We start from the raw sequence: 26,276 nt of genomic DNA on the forward strand, positions 1-26,276 counted from the left end.
CACTTTAGCATCACTGCGCAGCTTTGAAGTGTTTGCTAAAATGTCTGTTTATGAACACAATTCATATGCTTTAACGAAACAACCCAGACTCAGCAATCAAACATCAAACGTCACCACCCAACCCCTGCTGAAAGAGAATTGCACAGTCCTCTGGAGTATCAAGTTGGATAGAATGAGCAGGTGTAACAATGAGTGGTAGGTGCAGGGCCGAATCAGCTGGCTAAGTCGCGGCATGACGCAATGGCAACGCTGGGCCAATGAGAGGCAGGAGGAGGGGCGGGGCGTGTGGGGGCGGGGAAGGGGAAGAGGGCGAAAGAGAAAAAGAGGAAAGTGGCGCCGGGCGGGTGAGGGGAAGCTGAGAATTAAGGATTCTCATACGGAAGAGGTGTGTAGGTGGAGGTTTTTTTTAACACATTAAAAAAAACGCAAGATGCGAAAGTGATAAGAGTTCGATCCTGTCCGTTGGTCTTGAATTTTCCAATGTGCCGAGAAGATGGAGCAAAGCGAAATTCTGAGGAAATTCATTAACCGGGTGCTGGAAATGAAAGTCCGCGACCAGAATGGGGAGGACAACTTTGCCAGCGACTTCATGGTGAGTTTAATTGTTTTTTTTCTCACTTACGAGTATTGTTTTTCCTTTGTAGTAAACGAACTTTCGCGAACTGGAATCGATTTTTCTCCTTTGGGTGAGTTTGGCCGTGTAAGGTTGGTGGCGGCGCCTTAGCAACAACCCTTACCCCTTGTCCCAGCTTCTCAACCAACACCCACTGGGGAGGAATGAGGACCATCACTGCCAGCTCCAGGCTGTGCGGCCTAAACCGCTCCCTCATGGCTTCTCGTTCACTTTCAGAAAACAAAAATCAGAAAGCTGCATTTGTCGGGTGCTGCGAACTCTGTTTTTTCAGAGATACCATTTAAGCTATAGTTTGGACAATTGTAAAGCTGTGTTTGTTAAAGGGTCTGTCTTGAGTGAAACTCCTGCCTTGTACAACAAAAAATGCAATGAATTTATCAGCTGTGACTCAGAAATGTGGGGAGTTTGCGGATGTTGCGCAAGGCACGGGGCGTTGTGTTCGCTCCAACGAAGTGTGTAATGACTGGATTTTCGTTGTTGACTGGACTGTTTTTATTTTTTTGCTTCAGTACAATATTCGGAACACTTCGGGTCCTGATTATTAGACATGCTAGTATCCGCTGGAGTAACTCGGGTACCGAAAAAGAGAATCAGCGTCTACTAGTACCCAGGAACTGTATGTGGGGGGAGGAATACGATTTAGCTGCATTCACTGAATGAAAGAGTTTGTGGACATTAGTGATTGCATGAAGGCAAGATTAAACAGGATTATGATAATCTTTTTTGGTGGAATGAGCCCTCTGGTATTCAATGCTTAGATTGAATCGTTAGCACATAAGTGAAAATGTTGGAGGGAGGTTCATGCCTGTGAATCTTGTCTGTAATGATTCACAACATTTTGGGGAAAATCAACATTGGAAGTTGAATTTTGATTAAAAGTTGCCATCAATGAACAATAGAAGATGGCTGTTCAGTCCATTGACATCTGCATCTATTATTCACCTCCACTGTTACATATTTTAATATAATACATTAAGCACAGTAAATGCCTTTTGGTACTTCACAGGAGAAATTTTATAGAAAGTGACATTAGGAGAGACAGCCAAAAGCTTGGGCAGCAATTTAAGTTTGAAGGCTTGCAGATGCTGCAGTTAAAATCAGGGATGTGCATGAGGTCAGAATGGAAGAACATAAACATTTTGGAATGTGGTAGGGCTGGAGTAACCGTGGAATGAGCTGCCAGAGGTGGTGGAGGAAGCTGGTACAATTGAATAGTTAAAACACATCCGTGTGGGTATATGAATAGGAAGGGGTTGGACGGATGTGGGCTAAATGCTGGCAAATGGGACCAGATTTATTTAGGATACTTGGTCAGGATGATGAGTAGGACATCTTTATGACTCCTTACTTTTGGAACAATAAGGAATGAGGTTGTAGAAGGCTTTGAAAATGAGAATGAATGTTTTAAACTTTGAGGCGTTTTGGACCAGGACTAATAAAGGTGAGCATGCAAGGAGGTGACATTTGAATGGAATCTGTGCGAGTTAAGTTGCAGACAGCAAAGTTTTAAATGAACTCCAATTTAAAATGGAAGATGGGAGGCAAGCCAGATGAGCATTGGAATAGTCAAGACTAAAGCCAGCAAAGGCATAGTTGCTGGGAGAACAAGTGAGCTGCAGAGTTTGGAATCAGACATCACTAAAGGTAACAAGGTGTAGAGCTGGGTGAACGCAGCAGGCCAAGCAGGAAAGCTGACGTTTTGGGTTGGGACTTCTCTTTAGAAGAAACTTCAGCTTTCCTGCTCCTCTACTGCTTGGCCTGTTGTGTTCATTCAGCTCGCTACCTTGTTATCTCAGATTCTCCAGCTTTGACAATTCCCACAATCTCTGAATCACAAGGGTAGAGTTTCATATAAAAGTGGAAAGAACTGTGGATGCAGTAAATCAGAAACAAACACAGAAATTGTTGAAAAAGCTCACCAGGTATGGAAGCATTTATGAAGACAAAGCAGAGTTAACATTTTGGGTCTGGTGACCTGAGGAAGGGTCACTGGTCCCTAAAATGTTAACTCTGATTTCTCTTCAGATGCTGCCAGATCTTCTGAGATTTTCAAGTAATTTCTGTTTGTTGTAGAAGTTTGTATAGTTGGGATGTTGTGAATATATGGTTGAAAGTTCATGTGGTCAAACGTGACAAGGTTGAGAACTACCTTTGTTTCAAGGTTGTAAGGAGTTGATGATAAAATGTGAGGCTGGATGAACACAGCAGGCCAAGCAGCATCTCAGGAGCACAAAAGCTGACTTTTCGGGCCTGGACCCTTCTTCAGAGAGGGGGATGGGGAGAGGGAACTGGAATAAATAGGGAGAGAGGGGGAGGCGGACTGAAGATGGAGAGTAAAGAAGATAGGTGGAGAGAGTATAGGTGGGGAGGTAGGGAGGGGATAGGTCAGTCCAGGGAAGACTGACAGGTCAAGGAGGTGGGATGAGGTTAGTAGGTAGATGGGGGTGCGGCTTGGGGTGGGAGGAAGGGATGGGTGAGAGGAAGAACAGGTGAGGGAGGCAGAGACAGGTTGGACTGGTTTTGGGATGCAGTGGATGGAGTGGAAGAGCTGGGCTGGTTGTGTGGTGCAGTGGGGGGAGGGGACGAACTGGGCTGGTTTAGGGATGCAGTAGGGGAAGGGGAGATTTTGAAACTGGTGAAGCCCACATTGATACCATACGGCTGCAGGGTTCCCAGGCGGAATATGAGTTGCTGTTCCTGCAACCTTCGGGTGGCATCATTGTGGCAGTGCAGGAGGCCCATGATGGACATCTCATCTAGAGAATGGGAGGGGGAGTGGAAATGGTTTGTGACTGGGAGGTGCAGTGTAAGGAGTTGGTTGGAATTTGTGGCTAGGGAATAGCATTTGCATCGTGGACTGAACACATTGTCTTCTCTACAAGTTGGAGGGAATTTCTGATCATCTGACAGTAGACAAAACTAACAATTTGAGTCTTGGGAGATGGTGGTCCAAGGTGTTATTAGTGAATGTGAACTTGATATTGCAGAATCTTGGGATCAGAATAATAGTGCAGAAGGAGATCGTTTGGCCTATCATATGCACAAGCTCTTTTTGAAGAATAATGCTGACAGTCCTATTTAGTAGCTCTGCCTGTTTCTGCACTTTTGCTTTCTCCTCTCTCCTCCCCCCCCCCCCTCCATTACATCTGAATTCCTTTTGAAATGATTCGTCAGTATGTTTCCATCATCTCATTAGTTAGTACAACCTAAATCCTAAGAGAAAAATAGGAGAAATGTGCCATGTCTGGCAGCACTTGTGGAGGGAAAAACAGAGTTAATACTTTGGGGCCAGTGACTCTTTGTCAGAACATTTAAATATTAAGCTTTGCGTAAAAATGTTATGCCTCATAGTTCTTTTCTTCAGCCTGTCAAATTAAATCATACCTTCTTATTACATTGACCTGTAAGTCATTAGAAGCAGTTTCTCTTCATTTTGTTCCATATGAGCCCTCAATGATTTTGAATGTCTCTATCAAATCTTTCCTGATCCTTGAGCATCACCTTCTTTGGTCTATTCACTTGTAGTCCTTCATCCTGAAACATTCTAATAATCTTTTAAATCCTCTATAAAGTCTTCAGATCCCTCCCAAAGTGTGGTGCCCAGAACTGGGGCGCATTACCTCCAGCTGGCTGTGTTTTTGTGTTGGTTTATCATTCTTGCTGATTTTTGAACGCACTGTATATTTGTAAGTCCAGGATTCACATGTTATTGACTGCTTTGATTACCTATCCTGCTGTCTTTAAAGATTTGTGCATGAGCACATTAAATTCTTGCACTCCTAAGTTTTTGTATTGTTTTTCCTTAATCTTTCCAACAAAATATAAAGCCTCACACACAAGCATCAAATTTCAACTACCCACCTATCTGTCCATTCTCCAAGGCTTAAACTTGGACTTTGAATCCCTACATGTGGAAGCAGGCCCTTTGGCCCAACATCCCACACTGACCTTTGGAGCATCCCACTCAGACCCATTCCCCTATAACCCACCTAATTTACACATCTCTGAATACTATGGGCAATTTAGTATGGCCATTCCACCTACCCTGCACATCTCTGGATTGTGGGAGGAAACTGGAGCACCTGGAGAATGGGGAGAATGTGAAAACTCCACACAGACAATCGCCTGAGGGTAGAATCAAACCTGGGCCCCGGTGCTGTGAAACAGCAGTACTAACCGCTGAGCTACTGTGCTGCCACTGTCTAATTCTCGAAGGTGAACGTTTGTTTATTAGCTCCCTTCCTAATGACTACTGTTTTGAACTTCATAACATTTGCAGATTTCAAAGTTATGCTTTATCTAAGTTGAAACTGTTAATGTATATTTAAAAATAACAATGGTCTTAGTACTGAAACCTGAGGAACAACACTGTCTCTCCCTAGTATTGAAAAACTGAAATCCACAGTGGTCTTCAATCCTTTTTTAAATTTTGTGTGCATGCTTCTTTATTTCCATTATATTTAGGTTTTCAGTTTTAGTTTTTAGTTGCTATTTACTCAATTAGCTCTTAATTTGCACTTATTATTGTATATATTTGGATTATGTTGCCAAGGAACAGCATGTGGATGAGTAGGAGGAGAGGTGAAGGGTCAATTTTTTTGAACTCCAGGAGTAATGGAGGAAGAGAGGAAAGAGAAGCCCTTGCTGATGTTTTGGCTATGCCTAGATACTTAAGAATGGACTTGTGAACCTATCCAGGTAGGCAATGGCATAGGATGTTGTTGGAGCTGAAAGAGTCATTGTTCTGGTTCAAGAGGATACTTTACTACTACAGCCATTTTGCGTGTTGTTGTAACATTGGAGACTGTTTGCAGTACCGATGGGACGTAAAACTGATAGAGAGATTCATGCATGGAGTCCCAGAAATGATGACAGTGGAACTTGGAGGTAAAAGCATGTTTAAAGACTTAGCCAGGAAAAAAAAGTTGGAAATATTGTGGTAATTTTCAAGGATTGATGGATTGAGGGGTTTTTAAATAAAGAAATATGGTGGTTGATTTTGAAGGGGAGTGGAAAGGCACCTGTGGAGTGAAAACAGTTAACGAACATGAATTGTTAGCCTTTTCCTGTGATGGGTGGGTGTAGTGGGGGAGAACTAGTGAGATAGCTGAACACAGAACCAAAGAGTTTAGTACTCAATAGTGGAGTGAGTTGTTTGGCTGGGTAAGGTGGGTGGGCGGGAAGAAAAGGAATGCACAGGGCACCATAATGTAAAGTGTTAACCTTTTTTGGCAGATGTGCATGATTTCCTTGCATTTCTTCTTGGAATTGGAGTAGGCAGGGAGAGGGATTTAAGAATAATAATTCATGGTGGAGAAGATGTATTAAAATTAATTTAACATTCCAGGTTAATTTTGGCAGGAGATTAGGAATCAATGGTATTTTGTGATCCAGCTATATTCTTGGGATGGTTTCCATACGTGAAGTTTGTGACCCTTGGACTTGGACAGGGAATGGAAAATAAAATGAAACAAACTGAATTATATTTTGCAATAAGATTTAAATCTAACAAAATACTTTGGAATAGTTGTGCTTTTATTATTATTTGTCTTGAATAAGGAAAAAATACTTTGCCTCATCTCTTAGTATCAAGAAATAGAACATAGAACATAGAACAGTACAGCACAGAACAGGCCCTTCAGCCCACAATGTTGTGCCGACCATTGATCCTCATGTATGCACCCTCAAATTTCTGTGACCATATACATGTCCAGCAGTCTCTTAAATGACCCCAATGACCTTGCTTCCACAACTGCTGCTGGCAACGCATTCCATGCTCTCACAACTCTCTGCGTAAAGAACCTGCCTCTGACATCCCCTCTATACTTTCCACCAACCAGCTTAAAACTATGACCCCTCGTGCTAGCCATTTCTGCCCTGGGAAATAGTCTCTGGCTATCAACTCTATCTATGCCTCTCATTATCTTGTATACCTCAATTAGGTCCCCTCTCCTCCTCCTTTTCTCCAATGAAAAGAGACCGAGCTCAGTCAACCTCTCTTCATAAGATAAGCCCTCCAGTCCAGGCAGCATCCTGGTAAACCTCCTCTGAACCCTCTCCAAAGCATCCACATCTTTCCTATAATAGGGCGCCCAGAACTGGACGCAGTATTCCAAGTGCGGTCTAACCAAAGTTTTATAGAGCTGCAACAAGATCTCACGACTCTTAAACTCAATCCCCCTGTTAATGAAAGCCCAAACACCATATGCTTTCTTAACAACCCTGTCCACTTGGGTGGCCATTTTAAGGGATCTATGTATCTGCACACCAAGATCCCTCTGTTCCTCCACGCTGCCAAGAATCCTATCCTTAATCCTGTACTCAGCTTTCAAATTCGACCTTCCAAAATGCATCACCTCGCATTTATCCAGGTTGAACTCCATCTGCCACCTCTCAGCCCATCTCTGCATCCTGTCAATGTCCCGCTGCAGCCTACAACAGCCCTCTACACTGTCAACGACACCTCCGACCTTTGTGTCGTCTGCAAACTTGCTGACCCATCCTTCAATTCCCTCGTCCAAGTCATTAATAAAAATTACAAACAGTAGAGGCCCAAGGACAGAGCCCTGTGGAACTCCACTCACCACTGACTTCCAGGCAGAATATTTTCCTTCTACTACCACTCGCTGTCTTCTGTTGGCCAGCCAATTCTGTATCCAAGCAGCTAAGTTCCCCTGTATCCCATTCCTCCTGACCCTCTGAATGAGCCTACCATGGGGAACCTTATCAAATGCCTTACTGAAGTCCATATACACCACATCCACAGCTCGACCCTCATCAACTTTCTCTCTCGTCTCTTTCTCCCTGATTTTTATCTGCATATCATCCTCTCTCAAGTGAACATCATTCGAAGTATTTATTTAGAATCTTCTTCCACACACCACCACCCTTCCCCACCCCTGGCTTCACACACAAGTATGTGAAGCCGTAAAGGTTGGGTCGCTGCCTATTTTTAACAGAAGTGTGAACAGATTCTTGTTAGCACAGGAAATAAAGAGGATATAGGACTGTGAAATACAGAACACAAACGGATTGACCACGATCACATCTAATGGTGAAGTAGCACTGTGGAGTGAATGGCCTGCTTCTAATTTGTCCTTGTGTCACTTAGTAGCAGCTGCAAGGTGGTGGAGAAATGCCCACCTGGGATCACGGTTGTGCTTACCGCACGGTGGTAGAAGATGTCGCTTAGTTTGCGGCCTTCCACCTCATCCAGTGCCATGTACTGGCTGAGCCCAGTGTGAATGCAGAACGTCAGCGGGAGGCAGTGCTTCAGGCCTTTGCGCAGCTGGAAGCCCCCTGCAGCTGTCTCAATGTCCAAGAGATCCTCAGAGCGGTAGTGACTAGAAAGTGCCATACTGCCCATCAGCCCAGTCATGCAAGCCGCTCCGGGTTACCCAGGGGATACGGACACCAACTAAAGGAAAAAACAAAATGATTTGCTCCTAACCAATATGGAGAAATTAAACTGATGTTTTTCTGTGTGATTATGGAAAGTTTATGTATCCCAAGAGATTCTCCATTCCATTTTCGATTGGATGTCGAAGGTTAGATTTTCATCATATTGATGCAGAAATAAGTGCCTTGCAGCTATGCCATGTATTACCTTAGAAAACCTATTGTATTACCATTCATTAATGAGACAGCATTTAATTGTTTTCTTTTGTTTTTCACAACGTCATACTGTCACTTAGATTCAGTGAAGCAGTCTGGTATCATGTTAAAATGGCAGAAAGTGTCAAAGCAGATAGGGTAAATTTCCTAAACTAATTAGGAGTCCTAAATTTATCTACAGTGTAACATGGTGGTTATAGTTATCTAGTAATGGTTTTTATTGTATAAAAATAGTGTACCGTATATCCGTGACTGTTTATGGCTTTGAAGCAGGATGTTGCAAATGTTTGTTCAGATATATAATGAAATACAGAATAATGCTAAATATTTTTTGAGCCATGCAACTTAGGAGGAAGTGCTTAACAGATTTAATCTGCCCAATGAATCATTACAACTTATTTTTATTTTCCTAATTAGTTAAATTCCAGGTTGCCTTGTACATTTTTATATACACTGGCACAGTACGGAGATTGAACTCACTGAAAGAGAAAGGACAGTTATTTTGCATACTTGTCTGCCCTTTGTGCTTCTACTGATCCTTTTGCAAATTTCTGTAGCTTCTGCAAGCCTCCTAGCCCATATCTCAAACTGTATATGAATCTATATCTTGTGTTTCTCCTAGAACTGTAAGTTATTGGGAAGTAAATCTTTCTAAAACTTTTATGCTGGATTCTGACATCAAATTAACTAATTCCAGAATATGGAGGGAAGTGGTAGCCCTTTTCACATTGAATTCTTTGTTCTGCCACTAGAGAAGGACTTGTGGCAGATTGATACTGGCATAAGAGATAGAAGGGCTGGTTTAGACTTGCATGAAAGTAGAAATGCAGTCAACAGTGACATTTTTGGATACAGAATTGTTGGTCTGGGAGGAGAAGATCTGTAAGTTTCCCATGCAACTTGGGACTGTACGTTTTTTAAAATTTCACTTGGCCTGTCTCAACCAGAGAGAAGGGGTCATAGATTTGGTGACCAGGGAGCAGTTTTGGCTGGGGTCAAAGACTGTGGCTTCTGCTGTTTCAGTGTTTAACTTGCAAAATTGAAGTTCGTTCAGTCGGCTTCGATTTTTGAACAAGCAGTCTGGCGATGTAGGTGCAATAGAGTGGTTGAAAGGTACAATGATGGGTTCTTTAGTAGTTCAGCAGCTAACCCTTACTGCCAGTCCTTGCTATACATTCAGTACCTTCTGTGTCAAGTAGTTTGGTTTTCATCTTGACCTCTATTCAGTCTGTATACCTGTGAGAGGCTGACTTGGATGATATGGGTTGGCATAGCTGTAACAAGTAGTCTTTTCATGAAAACAATTGAATGGTCAGAAGAAGTGAGACTGAAGGCAGCATTCTGAATGCACTGGCAATTTTGTTTTTTAAGAAGACTTTCCTGTTGAAACCAAGCAGGATTTTTGCAGAACGTTTCTCGAGGAAGCTGATGACATTATTTGCCAAACTAATTTCTGTGCATAAATGAAACATTTGTGTTTCTGAAACATAAATAGACTTCATGATATGTTATTCATATCTTGAAACTGATGCAAGTTGTAACCTAAAATTAAGTTTAGCTTTCTTCAAAAGACTGGCAGGAAAATTTATAAATGCTTTTGCATGAACTATAAGAGATGAAAGTTAAAATTAGTTGTATTTGCACTGTAACCTGTTTTTTTTGCGTTTAGTTTAATAATGTGCTTTAGCATTGGGGAATCAGTTAGCTAATTTGGCAAGATGGCCAACAGATTAAATTATACCAACAGTACTAATTCAGAACAATTTGTTTCAGCTGAGGTAAATTTGAGAACCTACCTCCTGCTCTGCCCTGAGAGTAGAAGGCAATAGGAAACCACAGCTGAAATGAAAGCAGCCAAGGAAATGGCTCAGGATGAAGCGTAGGCAGACAATGAGCCAAAGACCTGGCCTTTGAGCAGAATGAACAAATTAATTGCATTAGAAGCTTCATCAGTTTATTAGCAGGCATGGGACTTTCTAAAGCATGCTAGATGGATGTTTTTAGAATTTTCTTTCAACAAAGTATCATACATTTGCTGGAAATGGCTTCATGTTAAACAATTTCAGAAATGATGGAAAAAAACAATTCGACATCTAATGGTGTTTTGATTAATTCCTTAAAAGGCACTAAAACTCAGCTATTTTGTGACTGTCGGTATTGTTTATTGATCTGTTACTACTGTGACATTTCTTTCAGTTATTACAACACGTTTACACGCTTCCATAATATGGCTAATTCTTGCTTGCGTTTGCGCATAATTTTTTTGTATACAAAGATGTATCTCAAGAACAGAACACTTACGGATCGGTTACAAATCATTAATGATTCTCAAAATTGTGGCAAACATCTTTAGCATGTTTGGAAGTTTTTATTCTATTACAATGGAAGCACATGACGGAAATTTAAAGTAACCTTTGTTATTCAGGATGATTATGCACAAGGAGGGATCAATGATGTCATATATCAAGGTCTCCTACGTAAAGATTGCAAGTGAATGGCTTATAAAAACCATATGAATATTGCAATTATATCACTGGTGGGGGGTCTCTAATCTTATTCAGGCTAAGGCTGTTATATAGCCTTAGCAATGTTAAGGGTAATATTGTCTATCTGTTATTTCAGACAATAATGTCTGAAATTATTGTGCCTTTATGTGGTGCCTACCCTTGAGAATTTTATGCATTTGTGTAATGCTAGCTGGTTTCTTTCGAAAGAATTTCAAAAATTCTTTCACTCTGTCCAATTCTTTGTGCTTCTAGTTTGGGTTTTAGTATTTTGTCTCTTGCTCTTTGCTGTAATATGCTTCTTCACTTGCCTATATTTCTGGAACTTATTCTCTCAGATTTTTTGTTGCACCATTGACCTTTTGAGGCACTGTCTGCTACCAAAGTTGTCAGTGTATGTTTCTTTGTCAGACAGGAAGGCTGTTTTCTTCTGCATAAATGTGGACGTGGATTTTCTGTTGTTTGAAACTTTGACAGTTATCCAAATCAAACCAAATTAAAGCAAGCTTGAATCAGCCAAGATGCTGCCAGCCCATTAAAGGGGCACTCAAACAAAAATCCATGTTCAAATTGAAATGAACCACATCAAATTAAAGTGTCATTGTGGTGATTCACAATGTTCTGCAGTCCCTATGGTTCCACTAGCCATTGGCTTTAAGCGTGCTAATGGCCACCGCGTTTTCCCTTTCCAAGGAACCTGGGCACTCCATAAGATGAGCGGGCAGACAGACTGAACTAATCCTTTGCCTGCCTAGGATTTTTTATGGCTATCTTGATTGTGTTTGGCAAATGAAAAACACTATTTTAAACAAACTTGCTTTATCGTGTTCCTGATATCCAAAGTGTAAAATGCGTGACAGCAATTGATCTATGAATTATAGTTTATATGACAAGCAAACAGTTTTTAGGACTAAAATTGTCTGCTTTGTAAAAATACAATTTAAGGGAAGATTATTGAAATCTGCAACTCTTCATTGGGCAGTTCCATAATTTTGTTTTTGTATTTTATCTTCACATCTGCACAAAATGGGATGTTGAATCCTTTGTTTAACATCTCATTCTGAAGATGGCACCTTTTTGACTACGTTGAAATGTTGGTCTTGGTTACGTGCTGTGCTACAACAAGAGGACAGCAAGCCAAATCAAATCAGCCTTCCTATCCTTGTATCTGCAATACAGTAAAATTAAAATGTTCAAAGGCCCTCAAAATTGCCCCAATCTTAACTAGACTTAAGAATAGCAGAGAAGACATAAGTCTGTAATTCAAAAATTAACAATTATTGTTAATTCTGTAACTTTAGCAGAACTAGACTAAATTAATTGATATCTGGTTTAAATCTGATCTTCTTTGAACATAAGCCCCATTCTTAGGCACAGTTAAGGGATAAATTTAAAGAATAAATGAGATGGTATGGGCTAGTTCATGTGAGCATTTTCAACAATGTGTAGTATCACTGGTGCATGGGATTGATTGTATTTACTTGATTTCTGAAGACCAGTCAATGCAAATACCTTCCAGTAGGCTCCAGTGAATACATCATTTCTTATAACTGGGATTCTGTCCTCTGAACTTTGAATAAGTTAGTATTTGGAGGAAAACTAGACAGCAACCAAGATTCCTTCCAGCAGGTTTCACAGGCACAGCCTTTTAGTCCTAAAAAAAACACAATTCAAGCTAGTTCAAATTTTGGTTACTTTTATGTAGATTGGTCAGCTCTGACCTCCCTGTGATGGGAGCATGTGGTATTTTCGGAGCTGAAATGTCTACAGTGTTCTGAACAATTATCGACTTTCTGAATTTCTTGGGCCAGGTCGGTGACCAAATAAAAGTTTGTGCATTCCTTTTTGTTTTTTTTTTAAAATCAAGCAGCTGCTCACGGTCCAAAGGTTCAACCCATAGCTCAGTTCTGACTGAAAATGAGAAAAATAAAACAATGAAGGACTCAACAGCTGAAGTCTATAGTAGAACTTGACTCTATGACTGAAGTGAGAATAGCACAAACTGACCAGATTAATGAGTTTTGAGAAAATTTGTAGCTCAGGTTGAGTTTCTGGATGTGAGTTTGCTCGCTGAGCTGGAAGGTTAGTTTTCAGATGTTTCGTCACCATTCTAGGTAACATCATCAGTGAGCCTCCGACGAAGTGCTGGTGTTATGTCCTGCTTTCTGTTTATCTGTTTAGGTTTCCTTGGGTTGGTGATGTCATTTCCTGTTCTTTTTTCCTCAGGGGATGGTAGATGAGCTCCAAGTCAATGTGTTGTTGATGGAGATCCGGTTGGAATGCCATGCTTCTAGGAATTCTCGTGCATGTCTCTGTTTGGCTTGTCCTAGGATGGATGTGTTGTCCCAATCAAAGTGGTGTCCTTCCTCATCTGTATGTAAGGATACGAGTGATAGTGGGTCAGGTCGTTTTGTGGCTAGTTGATGTTCATGTATCCTGGTGGCTAGCTTTCTGCCTGTTTGTCAAATGTAGTGTTTGTCACAGTTCTTGCAAGGTATTTTGGAGATGACGTTCGTTTTGCTTGTTGCCTTTTGTTCTGTTTATAGACACGTTTCACTTTGGAATTCCATCTCTTTAGCCTGTTGCCCTGCCCCCCTTTTTTGTTTAAAAGAGACCTGAGTTTAAAACTTTTCGTCTTAGAAACAAGCTTTTAGTTGCAATGTGGTATTTTCTGCGTTGGCCTGGCACTCATTCTTAAACTATGAAAATACCTTGGGAAGCTTTCTGTTCAAGGCATTTTATTTATTTGTGTTCCTTCCAAGTTCCCCACACTCATTGGAAATATATATTGCTTTTTGTTCAATGAATATACACAAATAACAAGAATGATTTCCTTGCCTTTGAAAGAAAAACCAAAGTAATAAAGTCAATAAACAAGGTAGTATAGGGGGAAAAGCTGTAATGAACAAAGCACCTTTTGGATCTAATCTGGGGAAACTACAGATTAATTGCATTTTTGTGGCCAGGTGACTTTTTCTGATTTGTGAAAATCATATGATTTAGTGGCAATCACTTGGCTCTGCATTTAGTTTTGTTTGTTAGGCAGCCTGCTAAAAAGAGTGGCTCAGGTTATCTCTTGCTTTGTGATTTAATTACATAATCCATGATACTTCTGCCCTGTATTTGCTTGAACGTTTTTTTATCAAGTGAATGAATTAATTGAATCTCAAATATAATCAGTGTTGAAAGGATAGCTTCACACTTGTTCCCAGTTGGAGGCCCTATTTGGGTATTGCTTTGTGTTGGTCCCAAAATGATGGATGTGAAGTAGAATAAATGAACAGAAGGAAGGACAAGGATCCATTTAATGGATTGTACATCCAGTAGCTACTGGCTCAGTAGTAACTCTTCCTAGAAGTTAAATAGTGGTTTATTTGGAAGTACCCTGAAAAATTTCTTCTGAAACTACCCTAACAATTTGACCAAGACCTAAAATAATGGATGTGAGTTTGCTTGCTCAGCTGGAAGGTTAGTTTTCAGACGTTTTGTCACCATTCTAGGTAACATCAGTGAGCCTCCGATGAAGCGCTGGTGTTATGTCCCGCTTTCTATTTATCTGGTTAGTTTCCTTGGGTTGGTGATGTCATTTCCTGTTCTTTTTCTCAGGGGATGGTAGATTGATTTGGAGCCAATTTTTTTCAAAACTCGCTAGCACCTAAAATAATATAGTTAAACAAAATTTGTTTGCAGTTTAAATGTAAGAAGCAAATTACCTCTAACTGGAAATACCCTTTTTCGCTTTCAGGAATTTGATAATATCTTTGTTTTAAACTCAGGTCAAATGCTGATGTTTAATCCTTGGTACCATTTTACATTTGATTATTACAACTTTACCTTTTTTAAAATACTAAACTTATCTGGGGACAGTTTGTCTTTGGCAATAAACACACAAAATGTAATTAATCTTGTACCCTTGCCCTGCAAGTACAGATTAAAAAAAGATGATATCCTTGTAATCTGTACATTGACCCTTGTTAAAGTCTTGTAAGCTTTGTCTTTGTTCTTCACAAAGGACTCATCTATCCTTGTAGAGGTGATGGTACCATGGTAATGCTGTTAGAAGCCTGGGCTAATTCTCAGATGTCAACCTCTTGTTATTTTAGATTTAGATTAGATTCCCTACAGTGTGGAAACAGGCCCTTCTGCCCAACAAGTCCACGCTGCCCCTTGAAGCATCCCACCCAGACCCATTCCCCTAAAACCCACACACCCCCTGAACACTACGGGCAATTGCCTTTTAGCAAGGCTGAACCACACAGCCTGTGCATCTTTGGACTGTGGGAGGAAACCGGAGCACCCGGAGGAAACCCACGCAGACACTGGGAGAATGTGCAAACTCCACACAGACAGTCGCCCGAGGCTGGAATCGAACCTGAGTCCCTGGTGCTGTGAGGCTGCGGTGCTAACCACTGAGCCACTGTGCTGCCCAGTATTAGTGGTAATATTCTCAGAGGGATTGGGATATTACCTTTGCAGTACAAGACACTTAACATAAAACTTTGCCAATGTTAGAAGTATTGTACCCTTTCTATACAAAGCCAACATTAACTGTTAAGGAAATGACAAAAACATTCAGTCTTGAACGAATCTGCAGACGATTAAGGCTGGGGTACCTTTACACGGTGTTAATTTTAAAAATGGTCTGTAATGTTTCAGGAAAGTGACTGGCCTCCACCTTCTGGCAGCCAATTACAAATTGGCAATAAATGCTGACCTAGCCAATGACACCCATATCACATGAAAGAATTGAGTCTCTTTCCAAATGTGAATCTACAAAAACTGCATTTTATACTGTCCGCTTATACTCAACGCTACAGGCAAAACGGCTTTGAAGTCTTTTTTTATTTCCTGTGTATATGCATGTTTTTTGTGATTTTAATGAATTCATTATAGAGTAAGTAGTAATGTTTTACCTTGAGTAGGCCATATGTATGCCATGGTTTTTAATGGTTTTATAACGTTTAGGTGTACGTATTAAATGCCATAGTGGATGAATTTCTAGACCAGTTTGGAAACCTTGAATTTGTTTTGAATTGCTAATTGCGGATTTTTTTTCCCAAGTTAGCATTGATCTTCACACTATATTGTTTATGAATAGTAAAACTTGAAAGAGGATAGTAGTGTTTAGCTACTGCGTGAGTCAGGGTCTTAAGGATGTTTGAGCTTTGCTTGCCCATCCTCCTATTAAAGTCTCTCAGAATCATAGGAAGTTAACTATGAGCTATTTTTGGGTACATCCTTTGTGAATAGTTGGATTCGTTCCTTATATTAGCAGTATTAAAATACAGACCTAAAAGAGCTGCAGTACCACTTATATCATTGACCAGAACCTGCATTCCAGTTAAGACATTCTTTGTTCTGTACTATTTAGGTGAAAGTCCAGGCTCCTGAAGCCTCTACGTTTTAAGCACAGTAGCTAAATTTTTGGTAACTTAAAATTGCTTACCTTGTCAGTGATATCCAAATTTCATGAACAAACTCAAGAGACAGATAAGGCTGAAGCATTTGGAACAATCTTCTGTTGAGTGAATGGTCCATTTTTGGCCTCCTGCAGAGATTCCCAGCATCACATGCAAGTCTTCAACCATTTGGATTCAACTTGGGTGAAATCAAGAAATGGCTTTAGTTACTGATTACTGCAAAGGCTAGAGGTCTGACAGCATTTCTACAAAGTACTGACTGTGTGGTTGAAAGCTTGCTGCATCCTTAGCTGTATTGTTCCAGTCCAGCTACAACACTGGCATCTATCTAGCAATGTGGAAAGGTGTCCAGTTATGTCCTGTTCACAAAATGCTGGACACATTGAACTGGGTTAGTTACTAACCCATTAGTCTACTCCTGACCATCAGTAAAATGGGAGATGTGATCGACTTTGCTATCAAGAAAACTTGCTTAGCAATAATCTGCTGGCTGATGCTCAGTTTGGGCTCAACAGCATCACTCCCCTCATCATGGCTTTGTTTCAAAGATAGACAAAAGAGCTAAATTTCAAATGTGGCACCAAGGAATCTCAGCAAACCTGGAGTCCTGCCTAGGAAAATGATTGTAGTTGTTGGAAGTCAGTCATATTAGCTCAAGGACATGTCTGCAGCCATTCCTGAGGGTAGTATCCTTTTGCCCAAACATCTTCGGCTGCTTCAGCATTGACCTTCTGTCAAAGTTGGGAACAAGTGGGAATGTTTGTTGTGCAATCAGCAATGTTTACACTAAATGCAATTCCTTATGCTGTATTTGACACAGTTTGCTTCCATCAGACCTGGGCAATATGTATGTTTGGGCTGACAAATGGTAGCTAACCTTGTCTGTTAGCAAGGTTGTTACATGTACCTGGTGGCAAAGCAGAGTGCAGCAGTCCAGAAGTTGCTGTGTCAGTGTTTGTATGCTTAAGAACAGAAAGGAAAAGCTGCTGTGCGATTTACTCCATAATAACAGCAAACGCCCCAAGATGACATTCCACATCAAGCAGAGGTTCACCTGCACATCTACCAATGTGGTATACTGCATCCACTGTACCCGGTGCGGCTTCCTCTACATTGGGGAAACCAAGCGGAGGCTTGGGGACCGCTTTGCAGAACACCTCCGCTCAGTTCGCAAAAAACAACTGCACCTCCCAGTCGCAAACCATTTCCACTCCCCCTCCCATTCTCTTGATGACATGTCCATCATGGGCCTCCTGCACTGCCACAATGATGCCACCCGAAGGTTGCAGGAACAGCAACTCATATTCCGCCTGGGAACCCTGCAGCCATATGGTATCAATGTGGACTTCACCAGTTTCAAAATCTCCCCTTCCCCTACTGCATCCCTCAACCAGCCCAGTTCGTCCCCTCCCCCCACTGCACCACACAACCAGCCCAGCTCTTCCCCCCCCACCCACTGCATCCCAAAACCAGTCCAACCGGTCTCTGCCTCCCTAACCGGTTCTTCCTCTCACCCATCCCTTCCTCCCACCCCAAGCCGCACCCCCAGCTACCTACTAACCTCATCCCACCTCCTTGACCTGTCCGTCTTCCCTGGACTGACCTATCCCCTCCCTACCTCCCCACCTACACTCTCTCCACCTATCTTCTTTACTCTCCATCTTCGGTCCGCCTCCCCCTCTCTCCCTATTTATTCCAGTTCCCTCCCCCCATCCCCCTCTCTGATGAAGGGTCTAGGCCAGAAACGTCAGCTTTTGTGCTCCTGAGATGCTGCTTGGCCTGCTGTGTTCATCCAGCCTCACATTTTATTATCTTGGAATCTCCAGCATCTGCAGTCCCCATTATCTCTGCCACTGATGTCACCTTTTTTATTTGCACAATCTGAACCAATGGCTTTGTGATCTGCAATGACCTCACTCTTGTAGTTGCCTGCCTATCTGCCTGTTTGGTCATGTTATTCATTGGGAAGTGAAGACTGAAAAATTTTCAATGCTGTCTTAAACCTTCTTTGAAAACATTTTACTGTTTTTTTTGCAACCTCCCACATTTTTCAGCAAATTTGAGCATAATTAAAAAGTCAAGTATGTGAAAAGTACCATTATTCTTGATATAGTTCTCAATTGCTTTTTGACAAACTACAGGTTGCAGGAAATGAAATGTCATGTCCCCAAAAGATAATCTGCAAGAAATTTTGGTTAATGCAAGTAGATGATAAAATGCCATTTTGAATATAAGCTAAAATGCTGTTCTATTAATTTTTAAGTTGATTTAATTTGTTCTTGTCTCTTTGTACGTTGCCAGACATTGCTGACCTTTCAATTTGGTGGAAATCAGGGTGAAATTTAAACTTAGCAGTAATTAACCTAGTTCTGTAGCACACCTTGCATAATCTTTTAGAATTTGTACTTTTTTTATTCTAAGCAGTCTTCAAACTTAGACTTTTTTGTGTAAAAGGCCAGCAGTTCATGCATTGAGAAACTTATTTTCCTTTTGTTAGTTGGCATTCACACTCTCGCTCCCATTTCGTAAGAAACCAATTTAATTGTATTCTGTTTTTAGTTTTAACACTAACTGTCCAGAGGCAGTTAAGAAGAGCTTTAAAAATATTGAAACTTCTCTTCTCTTGTTTCTTTGTACTTGAGCCTCTATAATAGCATCAGGAAATGGTTGGAACTTTGTTTTGCTGTATGTTTTGGCCCTTGCTAACTGTCTTACAAAGGACAACACTGGAACAGGACCTTAGGCCCACCAACCCTGCATCTTTTTATGTGACATCTTTCCAAACTGAAAAAAAATTACCTCTCTGCAATCTGTATCCCTCCGTTCCCTGTCTATTCATGTATCTGTTAAGATTCTTCTTAATTCTTGCTATTGTATCTGCTTTTACCATCCTCTGTTTCCAAAAAAATTCTTATCTCCTTTAAATGCCAGCCCCACCCTTTTTTAACCTTTAAATTTATGTCTCTGGTAATTGACCTTTTTACTTGGGGTGGCGGGGGGAGAAAAGCTCAGACTATTCATTTTGGCCATGGTTTACAAAATTATGACAAGCAATGTCAGGTCATCCCATGGCTTCTGACGTTGAAGTGAAAGAAAGAGTTTACCCAATTGTTCCTAATCTAATAACCTCCAAACCAGGCAACATCTTGGTACCTGCATGGGCCCAAGCTATGCCTGCCCCTTTGTAGATTACGTGGAACAATCCCTTTCCCAAAGCTACGCTGGTGCCATCCCCCACCCCTCTCTCCGTAACATCAATGACTGTATCGGCACTGCTTCGTGCTCCCACAAGGAGCATTAACAGTTCATCCACTTCACCAATGCCTTCCACCCTAACCTGAAGTTCACCTGGACTATCTCTGATACCTCTCTCTCCTTCCGGAACCGCTCTGTTTTCATCTCTGGCAACCACCTGGAAACCGATATCCATTTCAAGCCCACGGACTCCCACAGCTACCTAGAATACACCCACCTCCCACTCATCTTCCTGCAAAAATGCCATCCCCTATTCCCAAGTTCTTCGCTTCCGCCGTATCTGCTCCCAGGATTAGGCATTCCACACACATACACCTCTTCCAGATGTCCTTGGGTTTTTCAAGGACTGCAACCCCCTGCCCTGCCCCCAACTGGTTAAGAATGCCCTCGACTGTGTCTCCCGCACTTCCCGCAACTCATCCCTCACACCCCCTCTCCACAAGAACAACCAGAACAGAATCCCCCTTGCCCTTCACATACCACACCACCAACCTCCGGATCCAACGCGTCATCCTCTGACACTGCCACCATCTGCAATCCGACCCCACCACCAAAGACAGTTTTTTTTTTCCCCCCCCTCCCCACCCTTATCTGCTTTCTGGAGGGACCACTTTGTCTGGGACTCCCTTGTCCGCTCCACGCTCCCCTCCAGCCCCACTACACCCGGCATTTTTCACGGCAACTGCAGGAAGTGCTACACCTGCCTTACCCCTCACCTCCATCCCAGACCCCAAGAAGACTTTTTCCACACCAAGCAGATGTTCACCTGCTCATCTGCTAATGTGGTATATAGTATCCGCTGTTCCCGTTGTGTCGTCCTCTACAGCGGGGAAAGCAAGCGGATGCTTGGGGACAGTTTTGCAGAACACCTACACTCTGTTCGCACTAAACAACTGCACCTCCCAGACACAAACCATTTCAATTCCCCCTCCCCTTACTCAGATGACATGTCCATCCTGGGCCTCCTGCAGTGCCACAACAATGCGACCCGAAGGTTGCAGGAACATATTCCGCTTGGGAACCCCGCAGCCTAATGGTATCAATGTGAACCTCACAAGCTTCAAAAATCTCCCTTCCTCCTAACGTGTCCCAAAACAAGCCCAGCTCATCTCTGCCTCCCTAACCTGTCCTCCCTCCCCAGCTATCCCCTCCTCTCACTTCAAGCCCACCCCCATCTCCTACCTACTAACTTCATACCCCGGACTGACCTGCTTCATCCCGAACTCCCCACCTACACTAACCTTTACTGGCCTCATCTCTTCCTCTTTGACCTGTCAGTCTCCTCTCCACCTATCTTCTCCTGTATCTACCTTCCCCTCCCCCATTTCTGAAGAAGTGTCTAGGCCCAAACTGGCAGCTTTCCTGCTCCTCTGCTGCTTGGCCTGCTGTGTTCATCCAGTTCTACACCTAGTTAACATCTTTGGTAAACCTTTTCTATACCCTCTCAAGCCTCCACTCCCTTCAGTCATGTGATGACTAGAACTGAATGCAGAATTCCAAATGTGGCTGACCTAATGTTCTGTGCAGCTGTAACATGACTTGCCAATTTTTATTATACACTCTCTCTTCCCAGGCTGACAACAAAAATGCCGTATACCTGGATGACGTTGTCTTTTTGTGTCACCGCATTCCGGGAACTGTGGACTTGAACATACAAATCCCTCTGTTAATACTTCTAAAGGTTCTGCCAGTTACTACATACTACCCTCTTGCATTTGACCTTCACATTTGTCTGGATTAAATTCCATCTGCCATTTCTCTCCCCAGCTTTACAGCCTATCTATGTTCTAATTTATCTAGCAATCCTCCTCACTATCTGCAGCTCCCCCAATCTTTGTCATCCACGAACATTCTAAATGGGCCACCAACATTCTCTTCCAAATGACTTGTGTATAAATTACAAACAACAGGAGGCCCAGCACGGATCACTTTGGAACACCATGGTAACAAATCTCCAGTCCAGAAACACCCTTCCATTCCCCGTCTGTCTTCTATGACTAAACCAGTTCTTCAGCCTCCTTATCATCTAACTGCAGATCCCATGTAACTTCATCTTCTGTATCAGCCTCCCATGAGAGATCTAGTCAAAGGCCTTGCTAATGTCCACGTGGACAACATCCCTTATTCTGCCCTTATCCAATCATGTTTGTCACCTTTGTTTTATAAAAACTCTAGACTTTAAGATATGACCTCCCTATCACAAAACCATGCTGCCTATTGCTAATACGTCCGTATGGTTCCAAGTGTGAATAAATACTGTCTGATTTTCCTACCCTGTAGATAGTCAAGGCTTACTAGCCTGAAATTTCTGATTTTGTTTAAGAAAGGTAACAAGGATGATGTTGGCTGTTCCCCAGTCCTCTGGGATCGCCCTGTGATTAAAGATGATACAAAATCTTTGTATGAGGCCCAGCAATTACCTGTCTCAGAATTCTGGGATTGATCCCTTTAGGTCCTGGAGTCTTGACTACCTTAATACTTTACAAATTACCCAGTACCACCGCCATTTGATATTGACTTGCTGTAGTTTTTCAACATACCCCTCACCATCTGCCATGTCCTCTTTTTATGAATATGAAGTAAAGCGTTCATTGGAGGACTTCACCCATATCCTCTGGTTCTATCCATAAATTTTTCTCCTTTGTCTTTGAGTAGTCCTACCTTTCCCATAGTTATCCCCTTATACCTATAAAATGTCCTGGGATTTCCCTTTACCCTGTTTTCCAAGGTTATTTCTGGTCCCTTTTTAGCTCTCTTAACTTCTTATTTAACTTCCCTCCTGTTTTCTTTATATTCCTGTGGGTTCTGTCTACAGTTTCCTAAACTTTACATGTGCTTCCTTTTCCTTTCTGACTCAGCTTAGAATTTCTCATCATCCAAATCTTTCTATCCTTATCCTTCACTTTCACAGGAGCCTGCTGGCCTGAACTCTAATCAACTGGCCGTGAAAAGATTCCCACATGCCAGAAATGAGTTTACTCTCAAACAGCCAGTCCTAATCTGCATTCCCTAGCTCCTGCTAATTGTTGTGGTAGTTAGCATTCCCCAATTTAACACTTTTACCCAAGGATTACTCATTTTTATTCATAAGTAATTTAATGGAATAATGTGCACTTCCTGAAATGCACCCCTGTTGAAACTTTGGTCACTTGGCCAGGCTCTAATATGGCCCCTTCCTTAGATGGACCAGTTGCAAATTGTTTCACGAAACCCTCCTGGATCCTGGTTCCCTCTTTTTATTCATCCAAGTCCCTAGCACTAAAGGTGGTCAAAATATGGGAAGTTAAAATCTCCCACCGTAGCAACCCTGTTGTTTACGCACTTTTGTAAATAAACAGTCCACATGTCTTCTATATTTAGATAGTAACGTTTGTTTTTTTACTACTCTTATGAAATGAATTACTGTTGTGTTAAAGATGGTCTGGAACTTCATGTACTGGTAACTCAACACATGTTAGCTCGCTAAACAAAAAGAAACACATGATCTTTTGAGCCAGGTTTCGTTGTGGGATCTGACTTGCCCAGTAGTGCAATCAGCTTGGATGATAACAAATTTCACCATCACTTTCCATGACGTTTGTATGTGTTTTTATGAAGTATTGAGATTGATTAGTAGGACCGTAGAAACAAGCTGTAGTTGGATTTATTTCTAGGAGGACAAAATTTGTAAAATAGAAGTGTTGCCACTTGTTTAGATCATAGCTGGCTTTCTGCATATTTTAATTGTCATGCTATGTAGAGCTTTACAGGCACTGGAGAGAGCACAAGAGTTACAAGGATATTGGCCGTACTGAGATTTTATTCCTGTTGACAAGATTAACAAGCTAGGTCTCAGATTCCTCTTTAAAGGACTGTTAAGGGATGATCCAAGAGATGATCAAAATTATAAATACACAATTGTGAATAGAAGAGAAAAACTGAAGACCATCAAAGTAAGGTCGTCAGAAATAAATTAGGAACGTCAAAGAAACATACTCATCCAGTTGAAATTATACCACAGGGAGAATTCAAGGTAAATAATTTAGATATGTTTGTAAGGTGGGTCTAAATAAACATTAGAGGGAAGAAGAGAATAGAGGACTGTTTAGAACAGTGAGCTAGAAATCCTGCTATTCCTGGCATCATCACAAAAGGTAACTTGTTATAAAATCCACAAAGTTCTCCAATTTATGAGAACTTTAAATTTGGTTGATTCAGAAAGGATGGAGCAGGTTTATGGGTTCTTTATCACTAAGCCAACCGACTGTAATTACAGAAACTAAAGAAAAGAATAAGGAGAAATGTGTGTCAGATGGTAAGAGTAGTGGATGTTGGAGATGAGGTAGGAGGAGAGGTAGACAGTTCTCAAAGCAAAACCTCCTTGGTAACACTTGGGACAAGTGAGACACAATGTAGTGAGTCATCCAAATACAGACTTTAGCCACGGCTTGATTCATAAGCCCCTGGAATGTAGCTGGAGTGTTCTTCAGCATAAGTAGTATCACTCAAAATTGGTATAATCCATTTGTATCCCAAAAGCAGGAATTTCTTTAGGTTTCATTACATGGATTGCTATCACGTACTGAATTTCTGTTTCCAATTGAGCTTTTTGTTTTCAGGGTTCAGCTGATGCTTTATTGCTCCTGACTGTCCTATGTCCACATCATGTCTAGCTGATGTAGTTCGTTAAGGCTTATCTCTACAGATCAGATCACTTCATACTTTTCAAAAAATCTTTCAAATAATCTTGTCCTCTTTCTAAATATGAGAAGTGTTTAACTGTTCTGATATTTCCATGTTAGCTAGTCAAATTGTTGGAGGTTTGCTTTGAGAACTGTCTGTCTCTCCTCCTACCAATCTCCAACATCCACTATGCTACCATCTGACACACTTAGTTCTCCTTGTCCTCTTTTCTCTATCATCATACCTTTTTCAGCATGTTTATGTGGCATAGTTGGAGATTCTCCCTATGATCAGGAGTGTTTGAGAAGTCACTTAAGTACTGTATATGGATGACTGAGTTTTGCTTGGAGATTCACTTTGCAATTGCAATGGTACCAAGACTTCTTTGCCTGCTGGAAATACTCTGGTTGCTGAATGCTCTCTGTCAGCTCTTTCTTTTTTGCCTAATAGACTTTTAAATGTTATTTGTACTGCTCTGTATGCTCCTGTGAATCTTTCTAAAAACATGGATGTGTAGCCAAAGTTGAGGATTCATCTTTTTAAATTTAAGAACTTTTCCCTAATCAATTTTAATAGATATCTAATCTCTTGATAAATCAAATAGATTCATTGAGCAAATCTCTGGCAAATAGTAAGAAGACAATAGGTGCAAGAGTAGGCCATTCGGCCCTTCGAGTAATCTTTTACCCCAATCCTGTGGGTAGTTGTGACGACATGCCTTAATCATGGTTTTAGAGTCTGGTACCCCTCAAACTCCATGTTTTGAGGATGATACACTGTTTACCTCAGTTGTTTTATGCCCAAGCTGCTAATGATTTCCTGAAAAATTAGGCGCAAAGTTAATATTCTAATCAACTGGTAGTTCGTAATGAGTTTAAAAAATCTTAACTTTTCCTTGTCTGCAATTGTCCTGTAAGGATTAGCATCTGGAAGTTAGCTTGTTATATCCATAATTTAAATGGTGTGCTCATATTCCTCTTTCATTTTAGGTAATAATCCTACACAACTTGCTAAAACTCAACCAAATGGTTGATCAGAAACTAGTCTGCTTCTCAAAGGTGCTAGTTTGCTTGCATGCTGAGATTTCCCTACCATCTGATAAGTATGATACATTTTACATAACTGCACTGCATCTTTGTGAAGTCTGGACCATGTCAAATGCCTGTTTATTTTCGATGTCTACGTTTTCTGTATTACTATATGTCCTGCCGCAGGCACTTCATGTATTATTCTCAACATCTTACGATATCTATGTAGTACTACTATTTGAGTTGTCTATTCTTTGTCCATCTGTCTGAGGATGATGTAACTTTCTCATCAAAACTTTGCTTTTAAGATAACACTCTCTGGAGCTCCTTCAGCATCAGCCTCAGTGTAAGTTTGATGTGGAGTTGCCTGTGTTGGACTGGGGTGGACAAAGTCAGAAGTCACAAGACACCAAGTTGTAGTCCAACAGGCTTGCTTGAAATTGCAGGCTTTCAAAGTGCAGGCCCTTTGTCAGGTGAAGTGAGAGAGAAGAGCATTCGGACACAGGATTTACTGGCAGAGAGATCAAAAGATCATAGAACTGTTATGAGTGGACTGTCGGTGATAAGTCTCTGCAGGTGACCAAGATTGTCATCCAGTGTGAATAAAGTGTCAACAGCTGAATAACAAATGAAGGGATTGCCTCTAATTTGATTAAATGAGGCAGAGAGATAATTACAAAAAAATTAAAAATGAGGTGGTGCTGGAGACAAACTAAATGACTGGAATAACATGATAAGTATAAATTGCGTCTAACCGAGGTAATAGCTAATCCAAAACTCTGTAAACTAAGGTAGAGAGATCATAACATTTTATCCAGATGATGGTGTCAAAACAGGAGAGAAAGAAAGAGGTTTTGCAGATAGTGGGTCGCATGTAGCATGACATGAACTCAAGATCATAGTTGAGGCTGTCTTCATGGATATGGAACTTGGCTATAAGTTTCTGCTCAGCTATTCTGCATTGTTGTGTATCTCAAAGACTGCCTGGGAGAATGCTCACCTAAAAATTGGAGGCTGAATGTTCTTGACTCCTGACGTGTTCCCAGACTGGGAGGGAGCATTTCCTGTCTGGTGATTGTTACGTGGTGTTTGTTCATCCTTGTAGCTTCTGCATGGTCTAACCAATATACCCTTGCCTACAGCATATGAGAGATAACAT

The 26,276-nt window shown here is 41.4% G+C and overlaps 1 protein-coding gene across 4 annotated transcripts in view; it reads left to right on the top strand.

Moving 5' to 3' along the window:
• The first annotated feature begins 307 nt into the window (after positions 1-307).
• LOC125463218 (tyrosine-protein phosphatase non-receptor type 12-like) overlaps positions 308-26,276 on the top strand; it is a 117,847-nt gene continuing 91,878 nt past the window's right edge. For all 4 annotated transcript variants that reach the window (XM_059654579.1, XM_059654581.1, XM_059654580.1 and 1 more), the window contains exon 1: positions 308-592. In XM_059654579.1, the coding sequence (XP_059510562.1) occupies positions 494-592 (99 nt within the window). In that variant the 5' untranslated portion in view covers positions 308-493. The remainder of the gene's footprint in view (positions 593-26,276) is intronic.

This window comes from Stegostoma tigrinum, chromosome 25, assembly GCF_030684315.1.
Source record: "Stegostoma tigrinum isolate sSteTig4 chromosome 25, sSteTig4.hap1, whole genome shotgun sequence".
Lineage (NCBI taxonomy): Eukaryota > Metazoa > Chordata > Chondrichthyes > Orectolobiformes > Stegostomatidae > Stegostoma > Stegostoma tigrinum.